At 44.9% G+C, this 17,384-nt stretch overlaps 1 protein-coding gene across 1 annotated transcript; it reads left to right on the forward strand.

Moving 5' to 3' along the window:
• Window positions 1-204: 204 nt before the first annotated feature.
• jmy (junction mediating and regulatory protein, p53 cofactor) lies at window positions 205-16,675 on the forward strand. Its single transcript, XM_057328213.1, has 9 exons — window positions 205-2,076; window positions 12,556-12,723; window positions 12,833-13,002; window positions 13,711-13,876; window positions 13,950-14,137; window positions 14,219-14,302; window positions 14,375-14,461; window positions 14,538-15,063; window positions 15,164-16,675. The coding sequence occupies exons 1-9, from the start codon at window positions 1,260-1,262 to the stop codon at window positions 15,463-15,465; spliced, it is 2,508 nt and encodes an 835-aa protein (XP_057184196.1). The 5' UTR covers window positions 205-1,259; the 3' UTR covers window positions 15,466-16,675.
• Window positions 16,676-17,384: the final 709 nt, after the last annotated feature.

Genomic DNA, 17,384 nt, shown 5'->3' on the forward strand with positions numbered 1-17,384 from the left:
AGATAGGCCTAAATAAAATAGGTACTGTAAACCCCATCCTGTCCTCCCACTTATTTTACCCCATTACAGTTATAAAAGCATTAAATGGTAAATAAGGACACTTGACTGGATTAGCATTGGCGCTAACAAATTAACACGCAAACAGGGACGTTTGTTTGAACGTAAAACTTTAACTTAACATATGCTACAACATTCATAATGCAAACGCAACAGAAATTGAAACTTCGCTTGATCTTGTTAACTTAAATCCGGATGCTTCCTCGTTTCACCACAAAACTCTGTTCGTTTTCTTCGTGATATGACTTTAATTTGAAGTATTTCTGCGCGCATCTCTTGTGGATCGGAGCCGCGCTTATCCGCTCATCACGTCTTGTTGCGTCTATAAAAAGTTTCCGACTGACAACCTGTCAGACAGAGCATCAGTACCCGGTTGACCCGGTACCACGGTGGTACCGGGTCTTATGAAAATTAGGTACCGACAACTTTTTTATTTTTAGGTACCGACTTGGACCCGAAGTACCGGTACTTTTGACAACACTAATAAAATATATAAGTGTAAACATGTTGACGATAAATGAAAACGTCAACTATCTATTATTAAAACTGAAGGGGCTCTACCAACAAAACTCGGCTGTAAAAATGATTACATCGAGGTTTAAATTGACTAGATTTGCCCATGAAAACAAAAAACAGTGCGTCTCTCGCCTGTGATGGCGTCATGACGCAACTGCGTGCGTGCCCCACGTGCAGATGTTTACGTCCTCCTCTTCGTGACGTCAGCGGACAGTCTTCGACTAGTCGGATGAGAAACATTCGCGATGTTAAAGATGCGGATTAGCGCACAAAACGCGAAACTCGCGGCGGATGTCACTGCGGCAACGCGGGAGGGAGACGCGCAGCGTTTGTTCGGGTAGAATCGCGCGGCAGTAAATGAATGCGGCCGCTCGTACGACGCTTTGCGGATTTTTGAAGGATTTGAGAGACGGACCCCCCTTCAGTCGCCGCACGCGTTTGACGCTTGTAAACAGAGACGCGCACGTGACCGCGCACAAAGGCCTCGCGAGCGAGCGGCAGGTGTAAATAAGCGATGCGTGCTTTAACGGACACGTCCAGACACCCGACGAGTTTGAAGGAAAGAAACCCGCGGTTGTTTAACGTTATTAACGGTCGATCCGCGCGTCCGAGTGCGTTCATCCGTGTGCGCTCGTTCATTTAACTGCGCGCCTTTTGTTTTTGTTCCGTCCCGGGATCGAGGAGACATGTCATTTGCGATGGAGGACACTCTGGAGTCCGGCTGGGTTTCGGTTCGGCCGAATGTTTTTGAGGAGAAAGAAAAGCACAAGTTCGTCTTCATCGTCGCGTGGAACGAGATCGAGGGAAAGTTCGCGGTCACGTGCCACAACCGAACCGTCCAGAAACGGACCGCCGTGCGGGACTCGCTGCTCGAGACGGCCGAGGGCGACGTGACGGAAGACAAGCAGCGGGCGGGTTCGCCGAGGAGTCCCAGCAGAGACAGGCCTCCTCAGAAGAGCCCGGCCCGAGAGAGGACTGACGTAACGGTATCCGGTTTGGGAAAAGACGCCAAATCGAGCCAAAGTCCGAGCAAAGCGGCCGGGACCTCCGAAAGCGGTGACGTGGAGCTGCTGGACGAATCTCCAGAGGTCCTGGACGATCTGGACCAGAACCTCCGAGAGGACTCGAGCTGGGCCGGACTCTTCTCGTTCCAGGACATGCGCGCCGCTCACGTGCAGTTGTGCGCCGTCACCTCGGACCTGGAGCCGTGTCTGCCCGCCTTCCCCGAGGAGCAGGCGGCCGTGTGGTCGGTTCTGTTCGGGGTTCCGAAGATGAGCGCGCGCGACATGGAGGCGCTCTGCTTCCAGCTGCAGGTGTATCTGGGTCACGCGCTGGACACGTGCGGATGGAGGATCCTGTCTCAGGTTCTGTTTCCGGACAGCGACGATTCTGAGGAGTACTACGAGAGTCTGAGTGAACTGAGACGTAAGGGCTTCGAGGACGCGCTTCAGAGGTCCAAAAAACACCTGCACGAGGTAAAACTCGCGCACAAACACTGCAACAGTTAGCTCTATCTCAGTGGTCACCAACCCTGCTCCTGGAGATCGACCGTCCTGAAGATTTCAGCTATAACCCCAATCAAACACACCTGAACTATCTAATCGAGGTGTTCAGGTTTGCTGGATAATGACAGACAGGTGTGCTGAAGCAGGGTTGGAGCTGCAGTCTGCAGGACGGTCGATCTCCAGGAACAGGGTTGGTGACCACTGGTCTAGCTGTAGATGACGTCATGTTTAAATATACTTTCAGACAACTCTTCTGATGAGTCTTCTTTACTTGCATGAAAGGACACGTGTGTGAATGTTTTGTTGTTTTTGGGACTATCACACACGCGTGCACACACAACACATCATACAGCACACACACACACAGAGCTGTTATAACCGTCAGTGTTTAGAGATTTTTGAGACTGAACATTAAATATGTGATGTAAAGTAGAGGTGTGTCATGTGTGTGAAGGAAGTTTGAGAAATGACCCCCGACCCCTCACCCACCCGGGTCACTGCCACATGTCATCTGTTGTGCCCTGAAAGCTGATCTACAGTCATCACTTATACCTGCTCACTGATCTGAGACCTGTCTAGAACTGGGATCTCTGGAGAGCTTCCGTCCTTGTTTTTGTGGGGTTGGGAATCGAAAATCAATTCCAATTCAGACTCCACAGGTTAGGAATGGGATCAGAATCAAAATGAAGGAATCTGAGACTTGAGATTAAATCCTGTGTGCATATGTTCAGAAACGTGCTTGTGTTCACGTGTGCCTGCTGATATCTCAATTCAAGCTCTTATGAAAATGAGCCATATATTTCACTATAGTAACTACAGTTTAACTATGATGTAGTGTAACTATGGTAATACAAATGGAAATAAATCAGACAAAACATGGTTGCTATGAGTATACGCACATACATATGAAAGGAGATGAAGATGAGATCTGGAGTCCACTGGGAGAAGTTTCTCTTTGTTCTGTGAGTGACTGAGTGTCATTGAATGATCATTTGTTGCACTAGCTCATGTTCCTGTCAAGTTCTGTTACCATGGTGACCCCACCTGACCCCTCACAAGGCTGTTAACCTGTCGAGCCACCTGTCTGTCTCCAGTACACACACACACAGTTGTTGTCAAGAGACAGAGAATGAGATTGTGTACTGCAGATGAAGCGACAGTAAACTGAACACATCTCATTTTAATACAATCCTCCGTAAGGCTGGGCGGAATATCCGTGTATTCCGCGGAATGTAAATAAGTAGGCGTGGTTAACTCGGTGCTCTGCAAGTTGGGCGTTATTATGAAAAAAACATGTGAATTAATTCACCCATAACAAATTAACAAATCAAACATTCTTTTGACCTTCTTTCAGTCTGTAGTTTCGTGATCCGCTCCAGTCCGGGCGCTTCTCTCACCCGCAGTGCTCGTGCAGGGGTGCGGTGATCTGCGCGTGCATATGAACGTATTTCAGAAGTCAGGTCGCTTTGTAAAGCTGATAATAGTTTTAATAAAGTTTAACTTTAGGCGAGCCAGGGCGAAACTTGCGTTGAAACGCGTGATGATGCTCGCCACGTGCGCGCTTTTAACGTGACGCGCTGTTACTGGGTGACCAGAAACTCGCAGTGCAAAGACAAGCGCCATAATAAACAAACCTAAAGACAGAGTCACAACACACAAAAGTGGTCAGCTAATAGAGAGTGAAGCGCGATAAAGATAAAGACCTACAGTACAGACCCCATGAACACCAGTTTATACCACTAGTCATATACTGTACTCTCATCGTTTGGGCATATTCATACTTTATTGTTATACTTGTTGTCTATCTTCCTACTGTATACATATGATATAGCCAGAAGATAAATATGAATAAATAATACATCTGATTATCGTAACTTAATTTGATATCTTTAGTACATTTTCATAACTTGCCTACATTTTAACTTAGGTGAGCATTTAAATGAACTGTAATAAATAAATCAATTAAATAAATCTAAGAAAAATTAGGTATACGATATAGAATTAAAATAGGAGATTGTTACCGTGAAATATATCGTTACTGTGAAATAAAACATTCATTCCGTGAAACAGATTTTTGGTCATTCCGCCCACCCCTAATCCTCCGTTACATTTACATCAACACAACACAAGAGAGTTTCGCTCAGGCCCTGTCTGTCCACACAGAGACCGCAGTGGCGGGTCACTGAAACTAGGGCTGCAGCTATCGATTCTTTTACTAATCGAGTATTCTACATATTTTCCATCGATTAATCGGGTATTCGGATAATAAGTACTTTTTCTTTATTAAAGCGCAACTCTAAATATACAAGAGAAAATAAGACAGGTCTCTTAAAATGAACAACTAATTTGTTTCCTTTTTAGAAAAATTTACATGTTTATTGCTGAAATTACATACATTAATATCTGTGAAAACTAAACCCATTTAATACATTCCATTGCCATATTACATTCAAAATGCAATATAGGCCTAATACAAATGTATAAATAAGAAACATTAATAAAAATAGAAAGAATAATTTCAAAGGTAAACAACTAATTTCAGATTATGCATGATGCATTTAGTTTATCTAAATTAGTTTTAGTTTCTTTTTTACTATTAAATAGTATTTTGGCAGGTCGTCGGAAGACGCTTATTTTTTAGTGTGTTAGCTACACTCAGTAAATGTTCTGAAATAAACTCTCAGAGCAACTCTGGAGATTAAGTTCATGTGTTCATGTCCTCATAAAGCGCAGACGCAGACAGATTCATGAGCATCACGCGTGTAGCATGTTAAACTGTGCAGTTCATTCACTCAGACACGCAGAACAGACAGATGACATGTAAATAACAGGATTCAGCGTCCACTAACGTTAGTCCAAATCTAGTTTGATGGACTCAGTGCAGCCGCAAAACAAGTTTCACGCGCAAAATAGACTAAAACAGTAAAATAGCAGTTCACCATTTCAATAAGCTCTCAGTTATTTATCAGCATGAGAAACACGTGTGAGCGTGTGAACAGACTCAAATGCGTGTGTCTCAGTGAATGCGTGAGACTTGAGAGCCTGTAACATGAATAGAGTTTAGCGGGCTGTGCGTCAGTAATAACGGTCCGTGGGGAAACGCAGCGCTCCGTGTGTACTGTAGTTAAATGGATTAAACGAGGCTTCGAGGCAACAAAAATTGCCTCGATGATTTTTTGTATTCGAATAACTCGAGGAATCGTTTCAGCCCTAACTGAAACAAACACATTTCCACTCTGGTTGTCGTGTGTAGCCTACCAGAGCCGGTGTCCTGAAATGTTATCCTACCTGTGAGATTGTCCTGCCAGGCATGCACACATTAATGTTACGTGATTTGTTTTTGCCCTGTAAAATCAGCCTACCTATTTATTTTATACTGCTACGACAATCTAATCATTCTACATATTTATTTAATACTGCTAAGACAATCTGACAGGGTGTTTTGCGTTGTAAAATCATTGCACCTCTTTATTTTGTCGACGTGGTTTAGATTATATTCATTCTTGGGTTAGGAAACCCAACCAGTAGGAAAATCCGACAAACGGAACACCCGTAATAACCTTTGTTCAGGCGTCTGATTGGCCAACATGGCTTTACAGTTCCAATTACAGCAGTACCTGTTGGTTTGGCGTGTTTTTGCGTTTTCATGTGGACGGAGGTTTTTTTGAAAACGAAGGAAGAAACTGCATTTATAAAAATACCCGTGTATCGCCTCAGAGATGAAAGAAAATGATCAGACTGCTAATCAGACACAATATCCAATAACTGAGGTTGTGTTTTCTGTGTGTGTGCAGTGCACGTTACATGTTAAAATCAAACATTTGTTCTGAAAGTGTTCATGAACAACATCATAAAACACATGCTAACCGAGCGGCAACCTTCCAGTCTCTCTCGTGAAACCAACACAGAAGTGACTTACACTGCAATTCATCGACTGGCCACTAGAGAGCAGCTCCAAAACTGAGCAGAATCTCACTGAACGCCCAACTTTACAGCAGAAGAAAAACAAGTTTACAGCCTGCTACAAAAAATGATTTGGTCTCGACAGCTAACTTTGCTAACTGTCAGGGGGTGAATCTTTTTATAACTCATCCGTTTAAATTAAATTAAGCCTTGAAATTCTGCATAATTAAGGGCGTGGCACTTAGTGACAGGTGGTTTCACCAACCAGGCACCTTAGCTCCACCCACGTCCTTTGGCCATTTAAGGGTGCGTTTACACTTGGCATTAACATGCGACCTGTATCTGGATGTTGTCCACATACACATTGAAAAGAAAAGTGTAAACGCGCTTCTGATAGGAATGTCATCCGATCAGCGTGTCCTGATCCAGAGGTAGTCGAGGACGCATTGTATATTCAATGCGTATTATATGTACATTGTGACGGGCAGATTGAAACGGAGCTCTGAACACACCGTATATCATTTACACACAGAAACAAGATTGTATAGTGTTGCTAATAGCTGATGTCAGTAAGCACGATATTTAGGGCGCAGACCAAAGAAACGACGCGCTGTCACTTTCAGCCGAATCAACCCAAATAGACGAGAACGATGTAAGTGATCGCTTTTGATCATAGGAACTTCGGTCTACTTATGTGATTATTTTATGTGTCTGTGACATGAATAAACAAATGATGTGTTTAAAAACACCGTTAGAGTCTGTGTGTGTGTGCGCGCGCGCTAGTGAAACCCGCCACAGCTCAAGTACAAAAGCTTGTGTCATTTTACAAACATCCTCTGCTTATACTTTCACATATAAGATCATTAATGGTTTTAACCGCGGTTTACTTCCCACCGCTGCCTCGAGTTCAACATGGCTGCGTATCAAATGTGTAACATGCTCATCCTCCCCGTTATATCTCCCCGCACCGGAGCTATTTTTAAATTGCAGGCTTATTAAAATAATGGGCGGGAAACTATAGAGATCCGATCAGTTATCCAGATGTGGAAGCCACTTGATGACAAGTGTAAACGCGCTGTGTCCTGATTGTCTGAAGATCCGATCTGCTTGTTCGGATCACCGAGATCGCATGTTAATGCCAAGTGTAAACGCACCCTTAGATTAACCGGGAGTGACAGGCTGACAAAATGGCGATGGCAGGCTCCGCCCACTTTAGGCTTCAGAATCACTCTTCACAAACCTAAGGGATGATTCCCATGTTTTATACGGTCTATGATGCCAACACACAACTCTTCCTGTCTGAATGTGTGATGTCACATATTGACTTAATAAAGAGTCGGAACACATGACCTTTCACCCTGTGACATCATCACTGCAGGAGCTGTTAACAGTCTGAAAAACATGTTTGTCCTGCAGACGTGAAGCAGTGTGACATCTGCCAACTGAACAAAACACTTAACACTGTCAAATACAGCAGCCGGACTCTACACACACACACACGCACGCACGCACACACACACACACACACACACACACATCTGGTCCCCACTAACATATAAAAACCAAGTCCACACACGCGCACACACACGCAAGCGCGCGCACACACACACGCCAGCGGTCTGTAGTACTGTGAATGATTATGAATGAGCAGCAGGAGTGACTGGCTGTTGAACGGCCACTGGTGAAGTTGTGTATTTAAATTTTGTGTTGCTCTTCTGCTCGTGTAATTATTTGTCAACACTGTTGTTGACTTTGTTTGTGATGTTTATTTATAAGAATGCAACGGTCTTAATGACACGTATTTACACTAGTAGCCTACTGTTTTATTAATGTCATTGTTGACAGGTTTGGTGAATTCAGTCAGAATTGTGTGTGTGTGTGGACTGTTGACAGGGTTAGTGTTAGTGAATCAGTGGATTGCACATCACGCATGTAAATGTCAAGCTGATTTTACCAGACCGTTGAAGACTTTGCATGTTGAAACTTGATGCCAACAGACTAGAAAATGACCCACAGGAAGTGACTCTACGCCACCGGCCAATCACAACACATTTCACAGTGACTCCTGTGAAAAGCAGGAGAGAGAGAGGTTAACGCTGGAGGAAACAGGATGTGATGTAACAGCACAGGGATTTTACAGCATGAATAGAGAGAGTAACAAATGAAATGAGAAACAGCAGGCAGGTGTGTGATCACATACAGGTGTAGATGAGGTCATGTGACCGACCGCATGTTCACGTTTACTCAAATGTGCCTGAGGCATCAGTACTTCTGATGCCCACCAACCACCGTCTCCACGGTAACCAGTCATCAAGGTAAACAGAGTGGCAGTGTTAAAGATGAATGTGGCAGTGTTTCAGATCGCTGGAGAGAGAGAGAGCGAGAGAGAGAGAGAGAGAGAGAGAGAGAGAGAGAGAGACAGAGAGAGAGAGAGAGAGAGAGAGAGCGAGAGAGAGAGAGAGAGAGAGAGAGAGAGAGAGAGAGAGAGAGAGAGAGAGAGAGAGAGAGAGAGAGAGAGAGAGAGAGAGAGAGAGAGAGAGAGAGAGAGAGGGAGAGAGAGAGAGAGAGAGAGAGAGAGAGAGAGAGAGAGAGAGAGAGAGAGAGAGAGCAGAGAGAGAGAGAGAGAGAGAGAGAGAGAGAGAGAGAGAGAGAGAGAGAGAGAGAGAGAGAGAGAGAGAGAGAGAGAGAGAGAGAGAGAGAGAGAGAGAGAGAGAGAGAAGAGAGAGAGAGAGAGAGAGAGAGAGAGAGAGAGAGAGAGAGAGAGAGAGAGAGAGAGAGAGAGAGAGAGAGAGAGAGAGAGAGAGAGAGAGAGAGAGAGAGAGAGAGAGAGAGAGAGAGAGAGAGAGAGAGAGAGAAGAGAGAGAGAGAGGAGAGAGAGAGGGGGGAGAGAGAGAGAGAGAGAGGAGAGAGAAAGAGAGAGAGGGAGAGAGAGAGAGAGAAGAGAGAGAGAGAGAGAGAGAGAGAGACAGAGAGAGAGAGAGAGAGACAGAGAGAGAGAGACAGAGAAGAGAGAGAGAGAGAGAGAGAGAGAGAGAGAGAGAGAGAGAGAGAGAGAGAGAGAGAGATAGAGAGAGAAGAGACAGAGAGAGAGAGAGAGAAGAGAGAGACAGAGAGAGACAGAGAGACAGAGAGGAGAGAGAGAGGGAGAGGAGAGAGGGAGAGGAGAGAGAGGGGAGAGAGAGAGAGAGAGAGAAGAGAGAAGAGAGAGAGAGAGGAGGGGGAGAGAGAGAGAGAGGAGAGAGAGAGAGAGAGAGAGAGAGAGGAGAGGGAGAGGAGAGGAGAGAGAGGGAGAGAGAGAGAGAGAAGAGAAGAGAGAAGAGAGAGAGAGAGAAGAGAAGAGAGAGGGAGAGGGAGAGGGAGAGGAGAGATCGCTTTCTCATTGGAACAACCCTTTCTTACTATACTTGTGATGTGATCATTACACAATCAACCCCAGGTTTTTGGTCATTATTAGTTGTGCTACCCAACCTTGTAAAAAAGTTTGTGCACACTACTAGACAAGAACAGTGAAATATCTCAGCATTTTTTCATACAGTTAAGCATACTCACGGTGTTATACAGCTCAGTCTGCAGTGACTCAACACATGACTTCAACAATGTGTTATAAAATCCTGTTCTCTCGCAGCCTGCTTGAGAGGACTTTGGTAGTGAATACAAAAGAAGTATGGTAATCAGTACAGTATTACTCTAGCTATGTGAAGTTAGTTGTTGATCTTGAGAGCGTTTGAACTCTACCACTTATTGACGCGAAGTTAGAGCATGGATGACATCCATCTGCGTCAGGAAATCAAGTTTGTAACACTTCAATCCATGCAAGATCTCTTGTAGCTCAGCGGGGATTCACAAAGATGCAGTATTTCACTTTCTGTGTTGTCTGTGTGTGGTGTCGATGTAACGCTTTAAAGATGTCGGTAGCATGATGGATTCCTCATGCAGGTTCCCGTCGCTAATTAAAAAGTTTAATCACTCATATGTAACCTTGAACGGGATGATGATGTAACGATTCACTCAGCTCACGATGCGATGCGAGTCACGATTCTGATCTCACGATGCGATTTAGTCACGATTTACTCACGATTTATTTTGAAAAAATGAGTTGAAACAAATTAGAAATGAACAACTTCCCTTGCATTATTTCTTAAATGCTTCACGTTTCTTTGTATGATAAAATAATGTTTTATTTCAAATAACAAAACTAAACTGCAATTTTATAACAAATTAATAATAGAAAAAGTCTCTTTAATATAAACAAACTAATACTGTATGTGCTTTTCTTGGATTTTTTTGCATTTAAGAAATATCAGCATCCACGTTTAGATTTGCATTGAAAATAGCGGCCCCTGCTGTTCAAAAAATGTATCGCGATTCAGTTCAAGCCTCAACCGATTTGAATCGTTGCTCATTACAACCGATTTTCAACCGGCTCACGTGATCGTTTACATCGCCCTAATATGCTGATAACACTCGAAACTAGCTGACTGCGCTCAAACATACTGAAGACAGTTAGCAGTATTGCGTGCAATTGCAAGACAACCTCATACATTTCAACACATCACCACACACACACACACACACACACGCTTCTGGTTGTACTCATCCCGTGGGGGACAGTCCATAGGCGTAATGTTTTTATACTGTACAAACTGATTTCTACTATCCCTCCTATCCCTAAACCTAAAGATCATAGAACACTTTTTGCATTTTTAGATTTGTAAAAAATATTGTTCTGTACAATTTATTAGCTTTTGTGCCCATGGGGACCTCAATTTTGGTCCCCACGGTGACACGAGTCCCCATGTGTTGGTGTGATTCAGGTTTAGGTCCCCACCGGGATATACAAACATGACACAAACACACAGCCACCAACAACAGCCACCAACCACACAAACACGCACGCACTTACAAACACACACACTCACGCACACACACACTCACTCACACGCTCACAAACACGCACGCACGCACTTACACACACACACACACACTCACTCACACGCACGCACTTACAAACACACACACACACACACACACACACTCACTCACACAAACACGCACGCACGCACTTACAAACACACACAAACACACTCACACACACACACTCTCTCACTCACACGCACACAAACACACACGCACGCACTTACAAACACACACACACACGGAGAGAGTGAGCGCTGTGGTGTACATCAGATGAACATATGGCCACTGATGGTAACATGAATGAATTTATGAGGGCATGAATGAGTGACTGACACATTATGGGATGTCCAGATTAAATGTCAGGTGAGTAGAGAGGTGCAGTGTGTCATCTTTCATACATACTGTAAATAACACATGTGATTACTGTTCATATTCAAGTTAAAGGAACAGTACACCCAGAAATAAAGCACACTCCTCACAATCCTGTCATTATACAGCACAGAAACACTGTGACATCATCACTCTTGTATGTGCTGGACCACGCTAAACACTTTAAACAAGACGTCACCTTTAAACTCACGCATGTGCATGTGTGATCCACAGTGAGCCACAGCAACAGCATCTGCTTCACATTAGCTTGTCAAGTGTGTGTGTGTGTGTGTGTGAACATTCTGTTCTCTGTCACACACACACACACACACACACACACACACACACACACACACACACACACACACAAGTTTTGTAGCCTACAGGCAGGCTGGTGTGTAGTGTTACACAGGAAACTGAATGTTTAGTCATTATACTTCAGATATCACACACTTCTTCATCAGATGTGCGGTTTCATGCAGGAGAGCAACAGTAAGGGCGTACTCACACTTAGCCCGGCTGCTCTCAACTGTGCCCGAGCGTGATTGTCCCCACTCCCCCGCTGGCCTGCGCTCACGCTGCACTTTACCATCCGCACCCAAACACACTTTCATCATTACGATGCGACAGCTTTAGGTAAACCTAAACAAAGCCATCTGTCTCAGCGAACGGTTTGTTCAGTTTGTGGCTTATGTGTGTTTGACTTCATGCGTGCTGCGCAGACCGATCAGCTTATGATATCATAGTCATACGAGAGTGATATGAGAGTAAACAGGTCATTATGCTTTTAAATCACCCACAGTTTATTATCATAAAGCCGATGGTTCCACACAGCCTTGCATTATGTCTGACACACCTGATATCTGGAGTAGTTTTGGCCGCGATGACACGTCTGCACGTAACATTGCTGTGCACCTTAGATATTTTGACATGACAGCTCAATCTCAGGGAGGAATATAAACAGTTGCATAGTTTACGTCATGCTTTCAGTTCGGTTTGCGCTCATACGGCCCCCTTTCCAAACCAAGCCGTGTGCGAGCCCACCTCTTCCAACCAGGTCAGGGCACGGTAAGTAAACTGTGCCCAAGTGCGGTTTCAAGCGCTCACATTAGTCAATCGAACCAGGCTTTAGGTATCAAACGTGCCCGGGCACGGTTCGATTAGGACAGTATGCGTGTCACGTGTGTGCATGTCGTGCGCGTGTGGTTGTGATTTAATCCATTTAGACAGATTCAGTGTTTGGATGTTTAAATCATCCATAATAACGAGCATTTTAGATGGTCCTGATGTTTTGTGATGTGTCAGATCTCTCTGGAGACGGAGCGTCTGGGTCCGCGGCGCGTGGATTCTCTGAGGAGAGAGGATGAGGACTGGCAGAGGAAAGCTCATGCAGCTGTTCTGTCCATACAGGATCTGACCGTCAAATACTTTGAAACCACGGCACGATCACAGAAGGGTAAAACGAAACTCTGCACTTCACCACACGTCATGTTTCTTCTGTTGACTCAAAGCTCTAATGCTGCCGTGTGTGTGTGTGTGTGTGTGTGTGTGTGTGTGTGTGTCAGTGATGTACGAGCGCATGCGTGCTGACCAGAGGAAGTTCGGGAAAGCTGCGTGGGGTGCAGCAGTGGAGCGCATGGAGAAACTACAGTACGCCGTCTCCAAAGAAACACTGCAACTGATGCGTGCCAAAGAGATCTGCTTAGAACAGAGAAAACACAGACTCAGAGAGGAGGTACCCCACACACACACACACCACACAGACACACACACACACACACACACACCACACACACCACAAACACCACACACACACACTCTCTCTCTCGTACACACGCACACACACCACACAGACACACACACACACCACAAACACACACACCACACACACACCACACACACACACACACACCACACACAAAGCAGTTGGTTGATGATTGTAATTAGTGATGTAACAATTCACTCAGCTCGAGATGCGATGTGATTCACGATTCTGATCTCGCAATACAATTTTTCAAGTTTTTTTACAGAATGAGTTAAGGCCAATTAAACATGAACAACTTCCCTTTTATTATTTCTCTAATGCTCCACAATTCTTTGTCAAAAAATATCTAAAAAAAAACTAAACTGCAGTTTTAAAATAAATTCTAAATCAAATAAAAAAAATGAATACAAAAAGTCTCTTTATAATATAAACAAACTATGACTTTGTCTGCGCTTTTCCTAACTTTGACTTTTTTAAGAAATATCAGCATATCCACGTTTACAAGTTTGCAGGAAAACCAGCGGCCCCTGCTGTTGAAAACATGTACTGCGATTCTTTTAACACCTCAACCGACTTGAATCATCACATATTATAATCGATTTTCAAGCGGCTCACGGTGAATGGTTACATCTCTACCTGTGATGAAGGATCCTGACCTCGGTCTCTCCTCATGATCAGATGCAGGGGCTGCAGGGCGGTGAGGATGCTGTGCTGCATCTGGATCAGTTGGAGTCGCTGTACTATGAGCTTCAGTTGCAGCTCTACGAGATTCAGTTTGAGATCCTCAAGTATGAAGAGCTGCTGTTGACTGCGCAGCTGCAGAGTCTGCGCAGACAGATGAGCGGTGAGTGTCAGATGTGGTGTGTTTCAGGTCTCGTCTGTGCTGCAGCCCCTTACATCGGTGTGTGTGTGTTCAGAGAGACAGGAGGAGGTGGTTTACTACGACACCTACGAGAGCCCGGACGCCATGAGAGCCACGGACGACCCCGCCACCCCTCTGACGCCTCCCATTGACGATGTCACCAAGTTACAGCAGAGGACTCGTCAGCTGGAGGCCAGAAGAGGCCGCATCACCGCCAAGAAAGCCTACCTCAAAAACAAGAAGGTAACAACCAATCAGAATCCAGCTTTTCATAAGCAGTCGGTGAATAATCAGATGTGAGATTCATGTTTGATGATGTGACAGGAGATCTGCGTCATCAATCACACTCAGAAACGACAGCAGCGTCAGAGCGGCCCCGAGCCTTTTTCCCAGCAGGCTTTGCAGCAGGTACGTGTCAAGAGAGCTCACGGGTGTCGCGTTAGATTCCGTCTGCTGATTTAAACCTGATGTTTGTCTCAGGATGAAGAGGAGGCAGAGGAGCAGAGAATCGCCAGAGTCGGTCAGGACAGGCAGAGAACTCTGGACCGTCTGCGCACATTTAAACAGGTCTGATGTTTCTCTGCTTCACACACACACACACGTCTTCTGTTATATTTCATTCACCTGACACTTCTCCACACAGCGCTACCCGGGTCAGGTGACCCTCAAGTCCACACGTCTGCGACTGGCATATTCCAGGAAGAAAAGCGTCCAACCCGCTGCGAGAGCCGAGCAGCCGCAGACACAGGCCGCCAGCGTGCAGACGGATGACACCCCCGCTCCTCTCGAGCATTCCTCAGGAGTACCGGAGCTCTGCAGACCCGACGGTTTCCTCTCTCTGCCTCCGACGGGCATTGAGCTCCTCCCTCCCGCAGCCGCACACGGGTCACTGCCTCCTGCCAGAGAACTGCTGCTGCTCGACTCATCCACATCACCCATCTCTCCTCCTCCTCCGCCACCACCCCCTCCACCACCTCCTCCGCCGCCCCCCTCTCTGGAAGACTCGCCCGCAGAGGGCCAGGGCCCGGCGGGTAGCCCGGTGCGGCAGCACAAATCGGAGAGCCCCCTCGCCCCGTTCTCCGCCCGCTTCTTCGACAGCAGTCAGCTGGAGACCGCCCGGAAGAGGCTGAAGAAGACGGCGTCCCTGGAGTCCAACCAGTGGAGGAGAGGTGAGACTCAAACCCACCAGCACATGACGTCAAGACACTCTCTGAATGTACACCATTAATGTCGTCTCTCTCTCTCTCTCTCTCTCTCTCTCTCAAGCAGCCAGTTCTCCCATGGATGAGGTTCTGGCCAGTCTGAAGCGCGGCAGCTTTCACCTGCGGAAGGCCGAGCTGCGCATCCTGGCTCCGGATCCGGACGAGGATGATGGGAATAATATCCTGGCACAGATCCGCAAGGGCGTGAAGCTGCGTAAAGTCCAAGGACACGAGCGCGGTTCGAAGGGCAGTGAGCCATCTGACTCCCTGACGCGCAGCATCCACGAGGCGCTGAGGCGCATTAAAGAGGCGTCGCCCGAGTCCGACTCCGATGAGGAGACGCTGCCGTCCAGTGAGTGGGAGAGCTGAACCTCTGCTCAGGAGCGTGTGTGTGACCCAAACACACACACAGCTGAAGAACTACACAACAACCTCCACTCAATCGCCCCCTCTCTCACTGACTCACTTTGTTATTTTTACGTATTACTCATGAATTCCATTAACGTGTGGAGGAGGATTTGAGCCTTGTTGAAGATTGTTTTACTGTAGTAAAAGCTGGTAAATGGTTTGGTAATATCTCAAATGAAATGAAGCGGTTTAGAACTGTTCTGATTGTTTCATTACGACAGGAGATCAGTTTTCACTTTTGTGCTTTAATTGTCGTGAAACAAATCTCAATGGTGCTGAGAACAGGCTTCATGTTGTGGATAAACATCATCCCTTTACCTTCTGCTCACCTCCAATCATACCGATGTTTCCTTTTTATTGTCTTGATTTTTAAGAAGAATCTGCTTCTACCTTCTTCATTTATGGTCAGCGTCTGAAGTAAGTCATGTTATTCGTCATGTTCATAAATCTGTAGATGCCTGAACTTCTCGTGAGGGCTCCTCTGCATCTGATTGGTCGCTCAGTCGGTCATGTGCTGTTTACACTTGTCGTATGAAGACTGCAGGCGTGTACAACTGAAGAAAAAAAAATTCAACCACTTCAAAAACTGAATCGTGACACATTGCTTTTCAACACGGCTGTAATGTCCTGTGTCAGTGGAGGTCCATTTCAATCGTAAAGATTCTGATCTCAGATCAGCCTCTTTTACGTGACACAGCGGTTTATTTTCACATGTTTGTCCATCACGTTTCACGTGTACTGTATTTAGCGTTTTTATATTAATTACTTTATCGTATTAACTCTTCTGTATGTTCTATGCATTCTGATGTGAATTTTATTTTATTTTTTCATGTTGAAACAACACTACAGTCATGAGCGATTAAAACTCATCACCTGAACACGTGACTGCCAGTCACCAGACACGTGCAATATTAAATTAGAAACTGAATAGTGATATTTTTCACGTGTATGATATTGTAATAGAAAGCAAATCCATCTGCATGTTTGCCTAAAGGACACATGTATTTATTGAGTTCAACTGAATATTTAAAATTGCAAAGCAATATCAGAAAAATGTAAAATGACTTTTTTTTAAACTACAAGTTCGCTTTTACTCTGCTTTTCCAGTCACTGTACTCTTAATAAATATTTTCAATTTGCCTTTTGCCCCTTACATAAATAAAGTATTTAAAACAAACTGCTGCTGGATTGTGTCTTTTATTTTATTTGACTGCAGTGTGTACAGCACTAGACTCACTGAATACTCTGCACTACAGCATGTTCTATGTGTTGACTGTTTAACAGTACTGTATATGCGCATTACATACAGCAGATTCATTGTGAATCCTGCAGAAACGCCTTCAGGATCTGACCGCTGAGCGGCGCCAGTTAGCAGCACAGGTCACGTGATGAGCTCAAACGCTCGGAGTCTAGAGATCATGATGGACATTAGTGGAAGAGATGCTGAAGTGTAATGGGCGAGACTGTGTTAAAGGCTAAATATTTTCCTTGAATCAAACTAAAACTTAGCCACATTTAAATATTTTATGTTGTGAAGCTTTTACTTAAAGGTGCACAATTTTGCATTGTATATCAGACATCAGAAAAATGTCTTCTTTCTGGCGTCATGCGAATCAGAGATCAAAATCCTTTTGGTAATTTCCAGCAGTAGCCTATATATTAAGAATCTATCAAGAAGATAAGAGGTTTCGTAAAAACAGGTAATAGAAAGCCATAAAAACATTCGGCTAGATGTTCATAAAAAGTCCTAAATTACTTTGATAGTCTTCCATTAAGTCTGATTTAATAAATGGCCATTTATGCGTTAAATGTACCAGACGTTTTGTCATACAGACTAAACTAAAGCGTAAAATAAAACATTCACTTACCTGCACGCGCGT

This window comes from Triplophysa rosa, unplaced genomic scaffold (assembly GCF_024868665.1).
Source record: "Triplophysa rosa unplaced genomic scaffold, Trosa_1v2 scaffold410, whole genome shotgun sequence".
Lineage (NCBI taxonomy): Eukaryota > Metazoa > Chordata > Actinopteri > Cypriniformes > Nemacheilidae > Triplophysa > Triplophysa rosa.

What these genes read in the sequence shown, in the direction of transcription:
- jmy (XM_057328213.1), top strand. Translation starts at nt 1,260, where the DNA reads ATGTCATTTGCGATGGAGGACACTCTGGAGTCCGGCTGGGTTTCGGTT. An exon ending in CCTACCTCAAAAACAAGAAG is followed by an intron (nt 14,138 to 14,218) that starts GTAACAACCAAT and finishes ATGATGTGACAG; the next exon opens with GAGATCTGCGTCATCAATCA. An exon ending in CCCAGCAGGCTTTGCAGCAG is followed by an intron (nt 14,303 to 14,374) that starts GTACGTGTCAAG and finishes TGTTTGTCTCAG; the next exon opens with GATGAAGAGGAGGCAGAGGA.